At 36.8% G+C, this 16,081-nt stretch overlaps 1 protein-coding gene across 5 annotated transcripts in view; it reads left to right on the top strand.

Annotated features, from left to right (window-relative positions):
* LOC149932468 (neural cell adhesion molecule 2-like) overlaps positions 1 to 15,780 on the top strand; it is an 86,987-nt gene extending 71,207 nt beyond the window's left edge. For 4 of the 5 annotated variants that reach the window (XM_090155281.1, XM_090155279.1, XM_090155280.1 and 1 more), the window contains 7 exons: positions 4,114 to 4,410; positions 8,815 to 8,937; positions 9,845 to 9,875; positions 9,973 to 10,058; positions 10,326 to 10,444; positions 13,631 to 13,858; positions 14,752 to 15,780. In XM_090155281.1, coding sequence (XP_090011407.1) covers positions 4,114 to 4,410; positions 8,815 to 8,937; positions 9,845 to 9,875; positions 9,973 to 10,058; positions 10,326 to 10,444; positions 13,631 to 13,858; positions 14,752 to 14,802 — 935 coding nt within the window. In that variant the 3' untranslated portion in view covers positions 14,803 to 15,780. The remainder of the gene's footprint in view (positions 1 to 4,113; positions 4,411 to 8,814; positions 8,938 to 9,844; positions 9,876 to 9,972; positions 10,059 to 10,325; positions 10,445 to 13,630; positions 13,859 to 14,751) is intronic. The other variant, XM_090155282.1, reaches the window with a different exon arrangement.
* The last annotated feature ends 301 nt before the right edge of the window (positions 15,781 to 16,081 follow it).

The following is a 16,081-nucleotide window of genomic DNA, read 5'->3' as shown; positions in this document are numbered from 1 at the left end:
ATTTGGCTGAAACTGTTCGTGTTGGTTTCGGTTAAAGTGTTGGTTGCACGAAAAATCGATAGGAATAAAAACGAATGAATGCGGGCTTGTTTTGAAGCCCTGGACATTCTCTTTTCAAAAATGGCATTGTCGAAACAAGTTTTCAAGCCTAAATGTACTAACTTTGAGTCCGAAACTGACCTTTTTCGCTCCACAAAATCCTGAAATTTTCCGCGAATTGTTCTCTTCCGTAGCACGAAAACTTTGAGGCAAATCGAAGCTGTAGTTTTAGTCCTAAAATAGAAGGAACTGAAGTGGAGTGATTCTGTTTACTTGTAGAAGTTTTCAAACCAGGGATTTTTAATCATAACTTTAGGCATATTATCGAAATAAAATAATTTTTTTTTACGCGCGCGCTACGAGGTTTTAAGAAGAATAAAATAATAAATCTTACAAGGAGCCTTCGGTTTCATATCGAGAAGAATTTTAGAAGTCTGGAAATTCGCCGGAAATCTAGATTTCCACCATTTCGACTTCTTTTTATAGTAATTCAAAGACCGCTTAACCGATTTTGATGAAATTTTCTGTACTTTCTATAAAATATTTGCTCTTTCCAATGAATCATTAATTAGTCATAGCTAAAATTTCGTGCAACCAACACTTTAAAATCCGAAAATTACTTGAAAATGTCAAAAATTATTAACTATTCCTAAATTAGAAGTTCAGCTGTCCAAGAATTTCATTTCAGTTCAAATTTAAAGTGTCAGAGATGAACTTATTTTACATCATCTGAAATTTAGTTGAATCAAGAAATACCTTTTGCGTATCTCCTCGAGTGTGTTAAATCAAACGCAGCGAGGTTGGTTCGAACAACCATTAGGCTACCAAAGCCACGTTTGTCGCGTACCTCGTATTGATTAAGGTTTCTTATTTTTTGGGTGATGGGCCGAAGTACATCAATTATAACAGGTCCTTTATAGGCTGTGGCCAAATAAATGAGTAGAGGGGACATATTAGCTAGTATATTGCGTAATTTGTTTCGGAAAATCAATGGTTATAGGTTAGAGGTATCACTTGATTTAAATAATCTACGGATGAAAATGCTTAAAAAATATATGTTAATTTTATTTAAAAAATATTTAGTTGAATACCAAACAATCTCACTGGATTCAATAGTTATATATCACTAAATCCAAGTTCAAGACTATACACATTAATTGCATTTTTCCACACTATGCTACTTTCCTGCATGTGGAATTCAACTAAATTAATACTGAAACTCAATAACCATACCTTATAAATTAGCACTGTACCCTTTTACTAAACCTGATATTTGCAGAGTTTCAAGTTACCTTTCTGTCTAAATAAAAGGACAGTTTTATATGTGGGTATGGTCTTGTATATAAAATATTTCAGAGGCAATGAGTTTTTTGCGGTTTGAGTTTTGAAATAGTCACACATAAAGAAATTAAAAGTAGGAAACGAAGTAGAGCTATTTACCATTTTTCTACTATAAGATTTGAATGGGGGCTTTGGTGTATATATGATACATAAACTAGCATTAAAGTAAAATAATTTCAATACGACTAAGTAATAAAAACCAAATTAAAAAAAATCATTTCACCTAACCAATAGGGAGAGAAGATAACGCCTTATCTTTTTTTGATTTTTAGAAAAAATTTGAGAAATAAACCAGACATAGAGGAGAAGCGGAAGGGTGTGGAGTTTAGCTCTATGAATGGTTGCTTCGGAGTTGGATTTTTTAAGGCTAGGATCTCTAAACGAGGACTAAGAGATACATAAGGGCATAAGAAATTTTTTAAGTATTTTTAAAGCGCAGTAAAGAATAGAATGATATTAAAATGCCATTGGGCTTGTTTCCATAACAATGCATCTGAGAATAATCAGATCATCTCAAGTGGGAATCAAACATGTGAACTTTCCAATGTAAGATCTCGGAAGAATGTGCAAAGAAGGATTTTACATAAATACACAATTTATTAATTAAATTTTGAATATTAAAAATATTTAATTTAAAAAATATTTATTAAAAATATTTATTAAAAATATTTATTAAAAATATTTATTAGAAATATTTATTAAAAATATTTATTATTGAAAATTGTTAATTTAATAAATGTTTAATTTAAAAATGTCTAATTTAAAAATGTCTAATTTAAAAATGTCTAATTTAAAAATGTCTAATTTAAAAATGTCTAATTGAAAAATGTCTAATTTAAAAATGTTTAATTTAAAAATGTTTAATTTAAAAATGTTTAATTTAAAAATGTTTAATTTAAAAATGTTTAATTTAAAAAATGTATTTAATATAAAAAATATATTTAATATAAAAAATATATTTAATATAAAAAATATATTTAATTTAAAAAATATATGTAATTTAAAAAATATATTTAATTTAAAAAATACATTTAATTTAAAAAATATATTTAATTTAAAAAATATATTTAATTTAAAAAATATATTTAATTTAAAAAATATATTTAATTTAAAAAATATATTTAATTTAAAAAATATATTTAATTTAAAAAATATATTTAATTTAAAAAATATATTTAATTTAAAAAATATATTTAATTTAAAAAATATATTTAATTTAAAAAATATATTTAATTTAAAAAATATTCAAATACCCAAATTATTATCAACCATACTGAATAATAGTGTCAATAGAAAGTTTAAATATATTTGTCGTAAATTGGTTATCGTATATAGCACTTCTTATAGATTACTTCACAGACATTCCAAAACGTGAGGAATAATTTATTTGAAAGTCCTTGAAGCACAAATATGTGTTAGATTAATATTTAAAGTAAATATTCAATATTCAATTAAAATTCTAAATCGCGCATTTTTTTTGGTATTGTTATTTTATTGGAAACCTTGTTTGACAGTTTCTAGAATATGCACTCCGTAAAAAAAATTTACGTCTTCTAAGAGTAAAATCCCACATGGTGTTTCTGATAGAACCTGTTAATACTTTTCGATTACTTCACCATTTTTTTTCGCTGCAAACTTTTCCAATTCGTTTCCTTTTAATATTTTACTACGTGGCGTGGAAAAAGAAAGAACGCCTCTGGGGAGGCCGCGATTTTGTCTGCATTCCTCTTCGATATTACGACTCCATACGAACCCGCTCCGTACCCAATGGTGGTTGCCTCCTTCGATTCATTATATAGCGTTGAAAGTTCAAACTAACGCTTACTTTCAATTTGTTTAAGTCGTCGTCGAGCCAAAAGTTTTTTTTTATTTGGGAATTATTTGCTATTCCCTCAGTACCTGCCTTTCTTTTTCTTCGGCGGTAACCGCGTCGAGTCCCGGCCTGCGAAAGAAAAGTTTTTAAACGAAATGAGATTTATGAGAGGGCTCTAGTTGGCTGGTGGCCGTGGCAACGGCCTCGGGATGATATACTTGTAAGAGTTTAGAGGAAGGGCCGAGCCTCTTCGGAGCCAGCGAGAATAAATAAAAAGGAGAAAATCACTCGCTCCCTAATTCCCCCGGGACTGATTTGAAGGAATATTGGGAAAGTCGGGGCTATGGCCGCCCCATCGCATCGCCAAGGAGGACGGTAACGGCTCGAAAAGAAAATTCGGGAAGCAGCGACTTCCCTTCGCTCCTAGTCCAGTCACGAAAAGATAAGGAACTTTTTTCGCCGTCTACTCCTCCTCTTCGACCTCCGCGCTTCTCTTCCGAAAATCTCGGCTCGTTGGTTATCGGTCTCTGTCGTACAATTTTTTCCACAACGGCGAAACGGATTTTTTTTGTCGGCCGTTCGCGAAAGACTCGAGTCGAGTTATACATATAAGAAAGAGAAAGGGAGGAATTTTCTAAGAAAAATATAAACTATATCTATAGGGATAGGGCTAAGCAACGATCGCCCTTTATTCGGTCACCTCCGAGAAAACAAAGAAAAAAGAGAAGTTTGAAAAAGAAAAGGATCAGCGCCGAGCGACAAACCGCTTCTTATCTTCGATCAAAAAAGCAGAACGCGTCGTGGCAGAAACTATTTGAATAATTTTTGTCGCTCTTTACATAAATATATATATATATATATATAATGATATATATTTTATTGACTCTTGTTTCTTTCTCGATCTCGTTCCGGTTGGACAGGTCCTCCGGATCCTTTGAGAAAATGCGTCAACACCAATCAAACTTCGACGTCTCTGGAAATATCTTGCGAACCGGGTGACGACGGCGGACTCAAACAAAAGTTCTTTTTGGAAGTGTACAACGCCTTGGCGGTCGTCTTGCAATCTAATCAGTCATCGGACTCTCCTACTTTCGTCGTCAACAATCTTCCACCGGGAACTTCTTTTAACTTGGTCGTGTACGCCGCCAATGAAAAGGGCAGAAGCAATACGGTGGCTATGGCCGCCACCACCCTTCCAGTAGCTCAAAGGAGGACCGGTAAGACCTTTTATTCTTTAGCCCTTTCGCCCAACGCCGACGCCGCTGTCAGTATCACTCCCCCCAAAAACTCTTTTCGGATCAATAAATCCAGCCACACGATCTTCAATACTAAAAAGGGACGATAGATAGTAACGATTTCTAGAGGCTTCGACTAGCTATCACCGGTAAAAGGCTGCTGTGGGAGGTGGGTCGTTCGCTGATGAGAGGGACGTTAATGCTTGGCCAGGTAAAGAGAGCCCTTTGACCTAGGAGATGGGTGAGACTAAACTACTTGTAGGTCATCGAGGTCATCCGATCTTGCCCGTTAGGCCATTAGCGGTTCCTCCTTTTTTTAGTGATATATCAATGATATTTATAGAGGCTGGCTGCGTTTACGATGAATAATCTTAAAGCTTAAAATTGTAGTTTAATAACACCACTGGAAACATTTTCCGAAACTTGAGGAAATCACTTATTTAATGTACTCGTCTTAATACCGAATGAAGAACGTACAAGCTGACCCTTTAACGGAAATTTTACCTAAGCCTGACTAAATTTGTCAAATTAAATTGAAACAGTAACGACGTCTGTCAGGGACTTGTTTTAAAATGTTTTTAGTACAATGATTGAAAATCTACCAATCGTTTTGCTATTTATAATTGATTTAATAAATAACATCGTTAAAGGTTTTAAAGTTTGCACGAACTTAATTAAGAACTAATTGTACTCGTGTTTTACGACTCATCCTAGATAATACTAAACAATTGGGAATATGGGGGTGGTTTAGCTTCAGAGGGAAGCCAGGGTTCTCGTAAGCTAAATTCGTTCTCGACTGAATAATATATAAGCTTTGTTTAAATATCTTACGGGAAAGAAGTTAGACTTTTTTTATTACTAATACTTTTTTTAATTTAATTTTTTTTTTCAATTTCTATATCTAGTTAAACACTTCGGGACTTAAATATTTTAAGGTTTTGGTAATAAAATATTCAAAGTATTTAAAACTTCTGTTTTAAATTATTTAAACGAATTACCTCGAGTATTGTAATAACTAGGTGCTTAGGCCACTGTCAACCGAATCATTTGCTACCTAAGGTAGCCCCTGTTGTCACTATTCTATTGAAAAACAGATTTAAAATGCCAATAATAAACCTATCCTAATTTATTTAATATTAGGCTAGCTAGCTTTGCCCAGCGTACTATTTAAGTTGAGGTTAGAGGTATATATGGGTCTTGGAGACAAAGGTTAATATTTATGTAAAAGCTAATAATGAAATATTAAATTGTAAAGAATTAAAACCAACGAACGGCACAATTCTACTATAAAATAATAAGCCGTAAAGGTAAATACAAAATACTGCCACACTAATCAATCGTAATAAATAAATCTTTTCGTTAAAATACTATAATTATATTATAAATTATACTTTTGTACTCTAATTAAGTATTGGAAGTGGTCGCTTTTGTATTAATTCCCAAAAGCTGTAGCATCTCATTTTTAATATTAATAGGCCTAGAATCAACACTTATGACTGAAAAAGAACAATATCAAGTTACTGAACGATGGATGGCTGCGATAACAAACCAAGCGCGTTATCTATATTCGGACCCAGTAATTGTTTTGACCAAGGTTAGAGGGCAGTGAAACATACGCGTATATATGGTTATTATTATAATGGTTTATTCAATGCATACTTTTATACAGTTTTTTTCTTCAAATGCATTGGTTATCCCCACCACTTAGGCGTTTCGCGTGTGCGTGGTGGAGTGTTACAAATTTAATACATTTAATACATTCGTATTGAGGATTACATCGATAAATATATATATATATACACACACTTTTTTCATTTTAATTTTCTTTCTTTTTCCTTTTTTTTCAAAACAAATAGAAAAAAATAAAAATCCGTTAATTTTACACAATATTAATTCTTATAATAGACAATTTATAGTTAAATATTATTGAAATTTTAATAACCGACATAATTACTTGTTATGTCATCATTTTCTAAAGTCCATTTATTTACATTTGAAGAGATCACGGTTTAACTCTTTTTTTTAAATTTAACGGTAGTATATTAAACCATTTATAGCCCAAATACATAGCTTGAACTTATGTTTTAGTTTTATTCATTTTTGGGAGTTTGTATATGGTAATCTTGTATTTTTACAAATCTCTAGTAAAATGTCATCCCTTTCTTTATATTTTGAAATGTTTATAATTAAAGTTTTTACAAATAAAGTGTTTAACAGTTTTTAGGGTTTTTATGTCTAGACCATCTAAACCGGAAGATGACCTTTTTAGACTATTTATAGTCGTTATTACTTCACATTCAGAAGCTGGTACAAGAAAAATGTTGTTTACAATTTGAGTTTCATTAAAAATAGGTTCAGTTTCGTGATTTAACTGTTTTAAAGATTGAGCCATTTTTTCACATACATTCACAAAATAATAATTGAAAACATTTGTTAATATATCAGCGTCACTATTTGAATCTACTAAACTATCATTAATTTTAATCTGTATATTGCTATCTATTTTTTTTAAATATTTATTGGGAGTAATTTCTTTTATAACATAACAAAGTCTTAGTGGGTCATTTTTAACACGCTCAATTTTATTTCTATAAAAGCTGTTTTTTTTTGTAATTCGCAGAAGAGCCGATAGTCTACGACGATAGTCAGAATAATAGTTTAATAAGCGATAATTAAACGGCTGCTTAATAATCTTCCGTTTCAACTTATCCCTTGTTCTTATGCTTGTGACAAGACCCGTAGTTATCCACCATTTTATAGCTTTAACTTTTTTATCATTTGTAATCTTAGGTTTAGGGCATTGTTTAGCTAAGTCAATATAAAATTTCAGTGAATCAATAAAATTAGATTTAGCTTTATCAAGATTTGTCAAATTAAAAACGTCATGCCATTTTTCAAAACTTATAATTGTGGTTAATTTATCAGTAAACATTTTGCTTAGTAAGATCTAAGTTCAAGATTATTAAGTAATGGTCAGTGAGACTAATGTCATATATTAATGAATCAGTGTTATTGTTAACATTACAATAACTCGATTTTATGAAGTAATGGTCTATACAAGTTTTTGAGTCTATCTCGCATCTCTTGTAATTATGAACATATCCTAAGTAGATTTCATTAATTGATAGCCGTGGTAACAATAGGTTTCGTATATAAGAAGTACTACCTTAAAAACAATCAATGTACAACGAGAAAGATAAACGGTAATTTCAACAGACTTACAAATGGATTTTTCAAAAGGATCCCGTTTGCTTAGTCGTGGTTTTCCACTAGTTGTATATTATTTGTAATATGAAAAGTAAAAAAAAAGAATTAAAAATAGGTCAGTCAAATAGAATAGAAATATACCTTAAAAAAACAACTTGCTCGAAACACAATTACAAAGAAAACGACTGAAGCCTAGTTTAAAGATAAACGACCTTCATTGGGAATTTTTGGATATAAATAAAGAAAACGACTAAAAAGTGATGGTAGATAGGTAGAATAGTCCATAATGAAAAGGGACAAGAACGCTATAGACATTAAAAAAACTTTCAAATAGCTATTGGTACGAGCTATTTGTAAGTTTTCCAATTTCTTCAAATTTCTTTAGGGTTTAGCTTTTTGAGCGGAATATTCTTCCTATTCGCGTGTTTTAACATTCTTTGAAATGCAATGATTTTCGTATTAAACTCTGGGTTCAAAGAGCTATTAACAGTCTTTACAAAGAACTAATATGTAGCCCTTTCTAAAGGCAGTTAATGTAGCCGCTACATTCCTTTATTACCTACAATATTCCATGGGAAATAAAATAAAATCTGTTTGAAAGGATCCATTCTAAAGGTTTTTAAAAACTGATATTATTAAGTAATCTTGAAGTGTACAAAGTAAAACATGACGTAATAAAGGCGTATTAAAAATCATTAAAAAATAGGCAATTTCATACTTAATCAAAGAAAACGTTACGATACTAACAATTGTAAGATATGTTGTAATGATTTATAATAAAAAGTACTGCTACTCCATGAAGTAGCAGTACTTTTTATTATAAATCATTACAACAAATTGAAATAGAACCATGGAACAAAATTTAAAAATTCAAAATTGTAAGATATAGCGTATAATGCAAAAATTTACCTAGCTAAAACAGCGAAGCTCGTTTCCAAAGCGTTAACAAGTTAGATGTAAATATGGTAACGTCGTTACATAGCCACTGGTTTTATCTCGTTGATCCTATTGAAGTTTGCCTGAAAGTCACGGATCTAAGCGCTCGTGTTTGTTTTGGGGCGTGAACGTGACATATTCCCTTTTTAGCGAAAGCACGCGTCCGCGCGACGGAGTAGCGAACCGTCTGCCAATATCAACTAAAGGAGAACTTATCTCCGTCGACTCTCTTCCACTTTTTAGCGGATAAGGAGCAAGTAACGGTGAGCCCCGTGCTCGGAGTTCTGATTGGCATCGTGGGAGCGCTGGTGATCGTTGCTGTGGCCATCGTGGTTGTAATGAGGCTCCGAGGAGAAGAGGATAAACGTAAGATCCGCCTACATAATATATACCCATTCCTAAAGCCGCACTTTATACGCGTCTATCTCGCGGAATGCCAGGGAGTAGATGGTGTATAGATTCCATTTCGCTTTCAACCGCTTTCCCTTTCCTATACACGTACGAACGATCGAAACTCTCCTCTAGCTCGAGATCTACGCCCTAGCTATAAGGGCCTCCTAACTGCGCCAACTTCGCCGATATAGTCTGCTCTCGCAACTTTACTCCACCAACTTTAGTACGAAAACGTATAAATGTAAGAGTATTGAATTGCCAATTCTTTTTCGATGGGACGCCAGGTTTTTTTCCCGCTAATATCATTCAATAAATGAAATCTGAGACGCGCGGAGAAGGCTGAGACGCGGCTAGAACGGAGTAAAAGAAACTTTCGCTTCCGATCTATAAATATACTTATATTGGCAATGTACGAATGGGATATTTGGGGTGAAGGCCGTCGCCGCCAATTCAATGGGCGCGCCATTTTCTCTTTCTCTCTTGCCCCCTTAACTAGAAAGATGGATTTGGCTTTGTGGAATTGGAAGATTAACTTAAAAATCGACGATTTCTTCGGAATTCTTTCGGGAGGCGATGGAGGAGGGTATAAAATTGAAAAACCCGGCCGGCGAGGAGAAAAATGAAAAGCTCTTTGGCTGCGAAGGCTTATTCCCTATAAAATTTGTTCCAATAGGTCGGCTATTTCTTTCCATTTTTCTTCCAACGTCAAATTCAGGATATGCCTGATTGTTTTACTTTTTTTTCTCGCAATGGTTGGGGCGGAATGTATCGATAAGTCTTTCTTCGATTTGGAAGATCTCAAATATTTGTTCGTCTTCGTATTTCTTTTCTAAATTCGAGATTTCTTTTTTTAATTTGAGTTTTTCTTTAAATTTTCTAGGTTCAAAGGAGCACTCCGAAGCTCCCGATAAGTAAGTTCCTAGTTAGTTTTACGAACGCGTTCTATATATGTGAGAATATTTGACTCGAGTAGGTCGCGTGATATCTATTATTTAATTTCTACTGTAGGCCTGATCCGCCGGTTGTTAAGAACGAAGAGCACGACATAGTTAAGAAAGGTCCTGACGTTATTCCTCCTCAGAACGGCTCACCAAGTATGACTGCTAAGAACTCTGTTTTCGTTCTCTTCATATTTGGCTAGCTCTCTCTTGCCTGTCCAGAGAAAATTCTATGTCTATTGTTGGCGTCTTTAACAAGTACCAGGCTCTGATTCGAAAGAGGCTGCTTGTCCAAAATACCCGACCATTATATGACATTCAACAATCTTTAGAAACTATCAGGGATTTTCTCTTAAGGCTTTTAATTCTTACCACCAGAGGTAATATTTTTTTTCGTTTTACCTTTGCTTTGTCAACCAACAGCTCAGAGTGAAGAGAAAGCGTTCAGCGACATTGCCCGGTATATGAGTGGTCATCCAATGACGGAAATGGAACTCGGAATGAAGAAGCTGTCTATTTCCCATTCTCCCGTTTCACCCATGGTAAGCTCTATAGTGGTACGAAGTCCCCAATACCCACCTTGTTAGCATTACCGCGCACCACATTCGTCTCGCTCACTCAGCTTTTGGCAATCACTCTGATTTGCAGCTCACGCTCCATCGAAAGCGAGGCCCGCATCATTGGAACCGCGCGACTAAAATATTAAGGAAAACACCCTCCTCTTTTCGGGTATGGGGTCCTGGCCATCAAAAATGAAACTATTTTCGGATAGGCGATCCCGCGTAGCACTTAAAGTAATGAAACGAGCCCATCTTTAGACTTGGCCAACAATATATAGATGCCTTTAAGGTAAAAGCCCGAGTAGCTAGGAGGGGGGATGGAAACCTGCTTTTTTTTTCCTTCAGAAATCCCCCGAGCGATATTTAAGAAAACCTCGTCAAAGTTTTTAAATAAGTTGAAAAAGTTATTTACCCAGTTTTCCTCTATAGCAGAATAAACAGCGTCTTGGAATAATAATATGTATAGGAAAACCTTTTGTGATGAGGTCTAGAAGTAAATTTTCCTCCGTAAGGGTGTACGCCCGACAGGCCACCTTTTCCGCATCTTCACCGTACCCTTTAAAAGGATGCTGAGAAAAAATGTTTCTATTCCTTTGTGTCATCTACGAGCATCTTTGGAATACGTTATTTGCCGAATTCTAGCGCTATTCAAAAACCTTTCGTTTCCTCGGGAAATATTAGAAAATTTGATTTTTATTTTGCGGCCTTCTCGCAGACTGTATTAGAATACCGCGTCGCTGAAAAAGTGGGAAGATCCAAGGTTGTCTTTTTTTCCAGGAACTCCGCTTACAACCTTGAGGAATATTGGTTTATGTATTTTCCCGGCTCTTTTTTTTTCGTTTATTTCGCCGTATCCCGAAGCTTTTCAATATCGGTTTATATTTATGTCTAGTCTTTCGCTGTATTCTGCTACAGGGGGTTTCAGTGTTCATCCCGTTATTTAGCCTGCCTAAGAAGCCCCCTCTCTTTATAAAAATAGCCTTCAAGATAAATAAATGCTCGAAGCGATTCAAAACGTATTACGTTGTTTGTCCATACCCCACAGACCCCTTTGATACGGTCTAATAATGTTTTTCAAGAAATAACTGTACTACTATGCAACGCTGTTATTTGATCCCGCCAACTTTGCCAAGCAATCACTTCTAGTAGAAAATGTATAATTTAAGTTGGATCTTTGAACTTAAATAGTTTATAATAAAGAGTAGGCTTACACGACGCTTTTCAAACGAGATTGAAATTTTCAATAATTTGATTACAAAATAACATTAACTCTTAAAAATTAAATTGCTTTTCCGAACAATAACTTAGTAACGGTATAATCTTTTACTGGTCCATTAAATCGCGTGAATTTTCGTTGTAAAAGTATAAAAAAAAGTTTAAAACTTACATTAAAAATAATTGATGCTAGCTAGAAGAATTCAATTTCGCTGGAGCGCTAGAAATAAAAGGGTTCTTTCGGAGTTAGAGTATTGAGAATATAAAACAACCTGACGCCGGCGTTTCTCGGAAGAAAGTAAACGAGTGCTTATCGCGTGGTAAATGTGTCGACGAGTAATATTGTTCCATTCGCGCGCGGACTCAGCGATAGTTTCTTTATTCCGAGCGAGCCCGGTCCATCTCTTTAATAGTTTTCGTCGCCGACGAAATTAGCAGAGATACGACCATTGAAAACTTCCGTTAACAAAAACCGTTAATCGTTTTAGCAAATTGTCGCCATTGGGGCCCCTTTCCCGCCCGCGTTCGCTTTTCCCTCATTGACTCCCCGATTTAATTTGACCAAAGTTTTTTTGCGAGCCCTGTCCGACGAGGGCAGGGAGGCTAGTGTCGCGGTGCCTTTAACAAGCGTGTCCGTAGTTAATTAACGCCGGACACTTAAATCCAACGTTTCCGGGGCCACTAAAAGACCCTCGTTTGTCAGCCAAACCCCTTTTTTATACGGGCCGCGAATGTACGATTTAGCGCTGACATTATAGGTTTCCTCGCCCACCGATCCCCATACCTTTTTTAGCGCGTTTCCTTTCGCGACAGGCCCCAGGCCGGTTCGGAATTGAGCCTATTTTCTCTCGTTTGCCCGTCTCTCTTATAGCTAATATCCGTTCTGGCCTCGCGCTTTTTGATGACTGCTACATCCGACCAGCACGTTCTGATAAAAAAGAATTTCTCTTTTTTTCTTACGCGGGATGCGCTCTTAGCCGCGGTACAGACAGCTATAACACCAGTTATTCGGAACATTTGTAGTGGACTAGGAGCGATGCTGTTATTTGTTTCAGTTCATAGAGTCGGATCGTTTACTCGCCCATCCCGTTATTATTCCGGACACTCCAAACTAAATAAATACGACGTTTCTCCGCTACCCTCCAATACCCGGATAATAACCTTATCGCAGTTATCGAGCCGTTTTCGAATCGTCAACAAGGTTTATAGTTGCGTTAGGTTCGATACATGCTTAGGATTAGTAACTATAAATCCCATTTTGTCTGTATAAACGAGTAATAGTTGAGTCTAAAATCGTATTAAAACTAACTCGGCGCTTGTTATCTCGCGGGACCCAGACGCCGGATCTGATCCTATTTCATCGCCTTTAAATCCCGTTACCCTTCGAGAAGAATTCCTGAAAAATTCATCTTTTAAGAATAAGACGAAGAAAAATAAATTAGCCGGCGTAACTCTTCTTTATTCGGGGTACTTCAAAAAGCGACAACGCTATTGTACATCCCGGGTTACGCTATCGTGGCAGACACTAATCCCAGATACGCTACTACAACTACCGGTTAGATTATATATCCCGAAACACGTAAACCCAACCACTCGGTAAAAAGTGTATGAAAAAGTATTATTGAAAATCGAAGATATATTGTTTGTAAGCAATTGGTTTCGTTTCGTGGAATTCTAGATACGTGGGGCTATTGTATTGATGGATAGTTTCGCTCTAGATTCCAACTGCGAGCGGGGAGAACGGGGAGAGGATTAAGCGGGCAGGAAGGATGTAGGGACGCTGCGGGATCACCGAGAAAACCAGCTTAATTTTTTCTGGCCCTTCCTTCATATTTTTTGTTGCTGTTGAAACTGCTGGAAACATTTTTTCTCCATCGAAATATTTTTTTTTTAATCCGAACCAAAATAAAAAAAGTTTGCTGTATTTTTTGTCTCACTCGAAAAACCTCGTAGGTACCGGAAGAGGTGACGTACGCGGAGCTTTCCTTGTCGCAGTTTCCCAATATTTCTTCGGTTAGACGCCAGGAACCCCCGACCGAGTACGCCCAGATTGATTTCCAGTGGCAAGCCCGAAGAGCGCCTCCTCCCAACTTGCAGCAGCCAGCGATGCCGCAGTCCCGGGAAGAAGAGGAGGGCGTCGAGACCCCGCTGATAAGTAGCATACAAAGGAGCTCTAATAAGGTGAAGATCCTTCGGGTTTACCCTTCCTATACAATCTGCTACGCCTATGGCGTCGCTTGATGAAAAACAAAGGGGACCCGACAAAGCCCGCTGCTTTAGCCTTCTATCCGAAATCCCGCCCCCCTTTAACGCCACGACATATTGGAGTTTTGGGGAAAATTTTCCAACAATAACCCGTACATACTTCCGGGGTTGTTACGATAAAATATTCTCCCCTTTTAACGCAATTTGGTCTCGGCTAAGTTACGCGCCGAGAGTGGTGCCCCGCGTTTCTTACTATTTGGGAGCTTTGCCACATTTTAACCCTCTTTGCATTTTGCCTAGATTTGGTGGCTTTCGGAAGCATTTTCCGCACTTCCTTTGCATGATTATTTTGAGCTATTCCCCTTTTCGTTTCAGGGTAACACTTTCCGTTGAGCGGTCGATGCTATTGCGGTGTGGGTTTTTTTCCCGGTTCTGTTGCTAACGCCGAAATGTGGGCTTACTACTTACTCTGAAACAATCCTGTTTCGGATAATTATTTATTTTCACCTTTCTTCAGACTTAACGTTAACTTCGCGTAGTTTGGATTCGTTGTATCTATGGTTTTATATTGTTGATGTAACGGCGCTCGCTTCTGCCGCCATTGTCTAATGTTGCGGTAGAAAGCGACGTCTCGATCACTCCACTAGACAGCTATTCCCCGTTTCTAAGTGCCGCCGTCGTGAAGGTTTTCGAGCCTCGCCACGCGTACGCGGTTAGCTGATTATTTCCCCCTCATTAAAAGAGGGTGGAATTTTGACGCGGGGGTCAGCCCAGGGTGGCGAAGCGCCGATTTACGTGCCAGGGTGGACGGTACTTCTTCTAGCTCGTAAAAGAGGGTGGCCCTGGTTAATGGTAATGGTGTTTTTCAGTTCCAATCTTCGTCACCCGTGGACCGCAGCACCATCTCGACTCCAGTTTGACGGCTATCTGCGTGCGAGGTTTACGAACGAGACGATCGTTTCGGCGGATCGCAGCCTCCGCGAGAATAATAATCTAGACCAGGAGCTGCTGCGGTACTGCACACGCATACACTAGTCTCGAATGAGGGAGGCGGCGGCGGCGGGAAAAACACACACGCGTAACGAGGAAAGCATTCGAGAAAGAGACCCCGATCCGCCCCCTCGACGACCTCGCGCGCACGTCTACATAACGACAAAAGCTTTCGCCGGCTGAGTGGCTTTTGACGTTTCGTCTCGTCAATTCCGCTTCTTCATTCTCCTTCTTCGGTTTTTTTCCCACTTTCCGTTCGCTCCAAAGATGTAAAAGGAAACGGTAAAATTTGGCCCGAGTTCGAGTAGTCAAAGAAGATAAGAGTGCAACTGCGACGTTTTCGCGGAGACGAAGGTAGAATTCGGGACAGTTTCCTCTCGGACGTCGACGGAAAAAGGCTTTTCTTTTTTCCTTCAATCTCATCTTCGTCGCGTTCGCGGAAGGTACCGGCACAAAATACGACACGAAAAGATGTTGAGTGGGGAACGTCGGGACGTTCCTTCCGAGTTTAGTGCCTCACGCAGTCACGATGGACGGCCGAGTGCGCGGTGTTTTCTTTCCTTCATTTGCATAATGGGGGAAGCGGACGAAGCCAGCAAAAATACATATGGAAAACTGAAAAATAAAAACGACGGGGCTAACCAGAAACGCGTAAGCTACTACCAAAAAATAACGTACACAAAAACAATCTAACAAAATTTGGCGAATCATATTTTGTTGACTAACGGTGTAAAAAATTAAAAACCATAACTCTAAGCGACGGAAGAAATTTTGTAATCGCCCTTTCTAGTCAATTTCTTTACGACATCTCTTTTCATTTATCCCTTCACCCTCCCATTTATCTTGACAAAAACTTCAGTTGCCATCCTTTGTCGTTTTCGTTCTTATATGATTCGAAGGTTTTAATTTAGTCATCAACGCGTTTTGAAGAACCTATAAGCCGAATAAATCCGTACGATTCAATTGGCTATGTTGATATTTTTGAATTAACGCGGTTTTCCATCGATTTTATACTTTTTTTTTAAAAAAAAAGGCCGAAAGATAATTGTATAACTTTAGGAATGAATGAAAGATGCGGGTGAAAATATGAAATTGTTTTTACGAAAACTTTAAAGGTCGCCTGTGTAAGAATCGCGTTATCGTCATGGCAAATCGCGTTTATCAAGCTTACCATTATAAGTTTCGAACGGTTGTGGTTGAACGGATATG

This window comes from Leiobunum rupestre, chromosome 8 (genome assembly GCF_980474605.1).
Source record: "Leiobunum rupestre chromosome 8, qqLeiRupe1.1.hap1, whole genome shotgun sequence".
Taxonomy (NCBI): Eukaryota; Metazoa; Arthropoda; class Arachnida; order Opiliones; family Sclerosomatidae; genus Leiobunum; species Leiobunum rupestre.
This window is presented reverse-complemented; position numbering and strand designations above follow the sequence as displayed.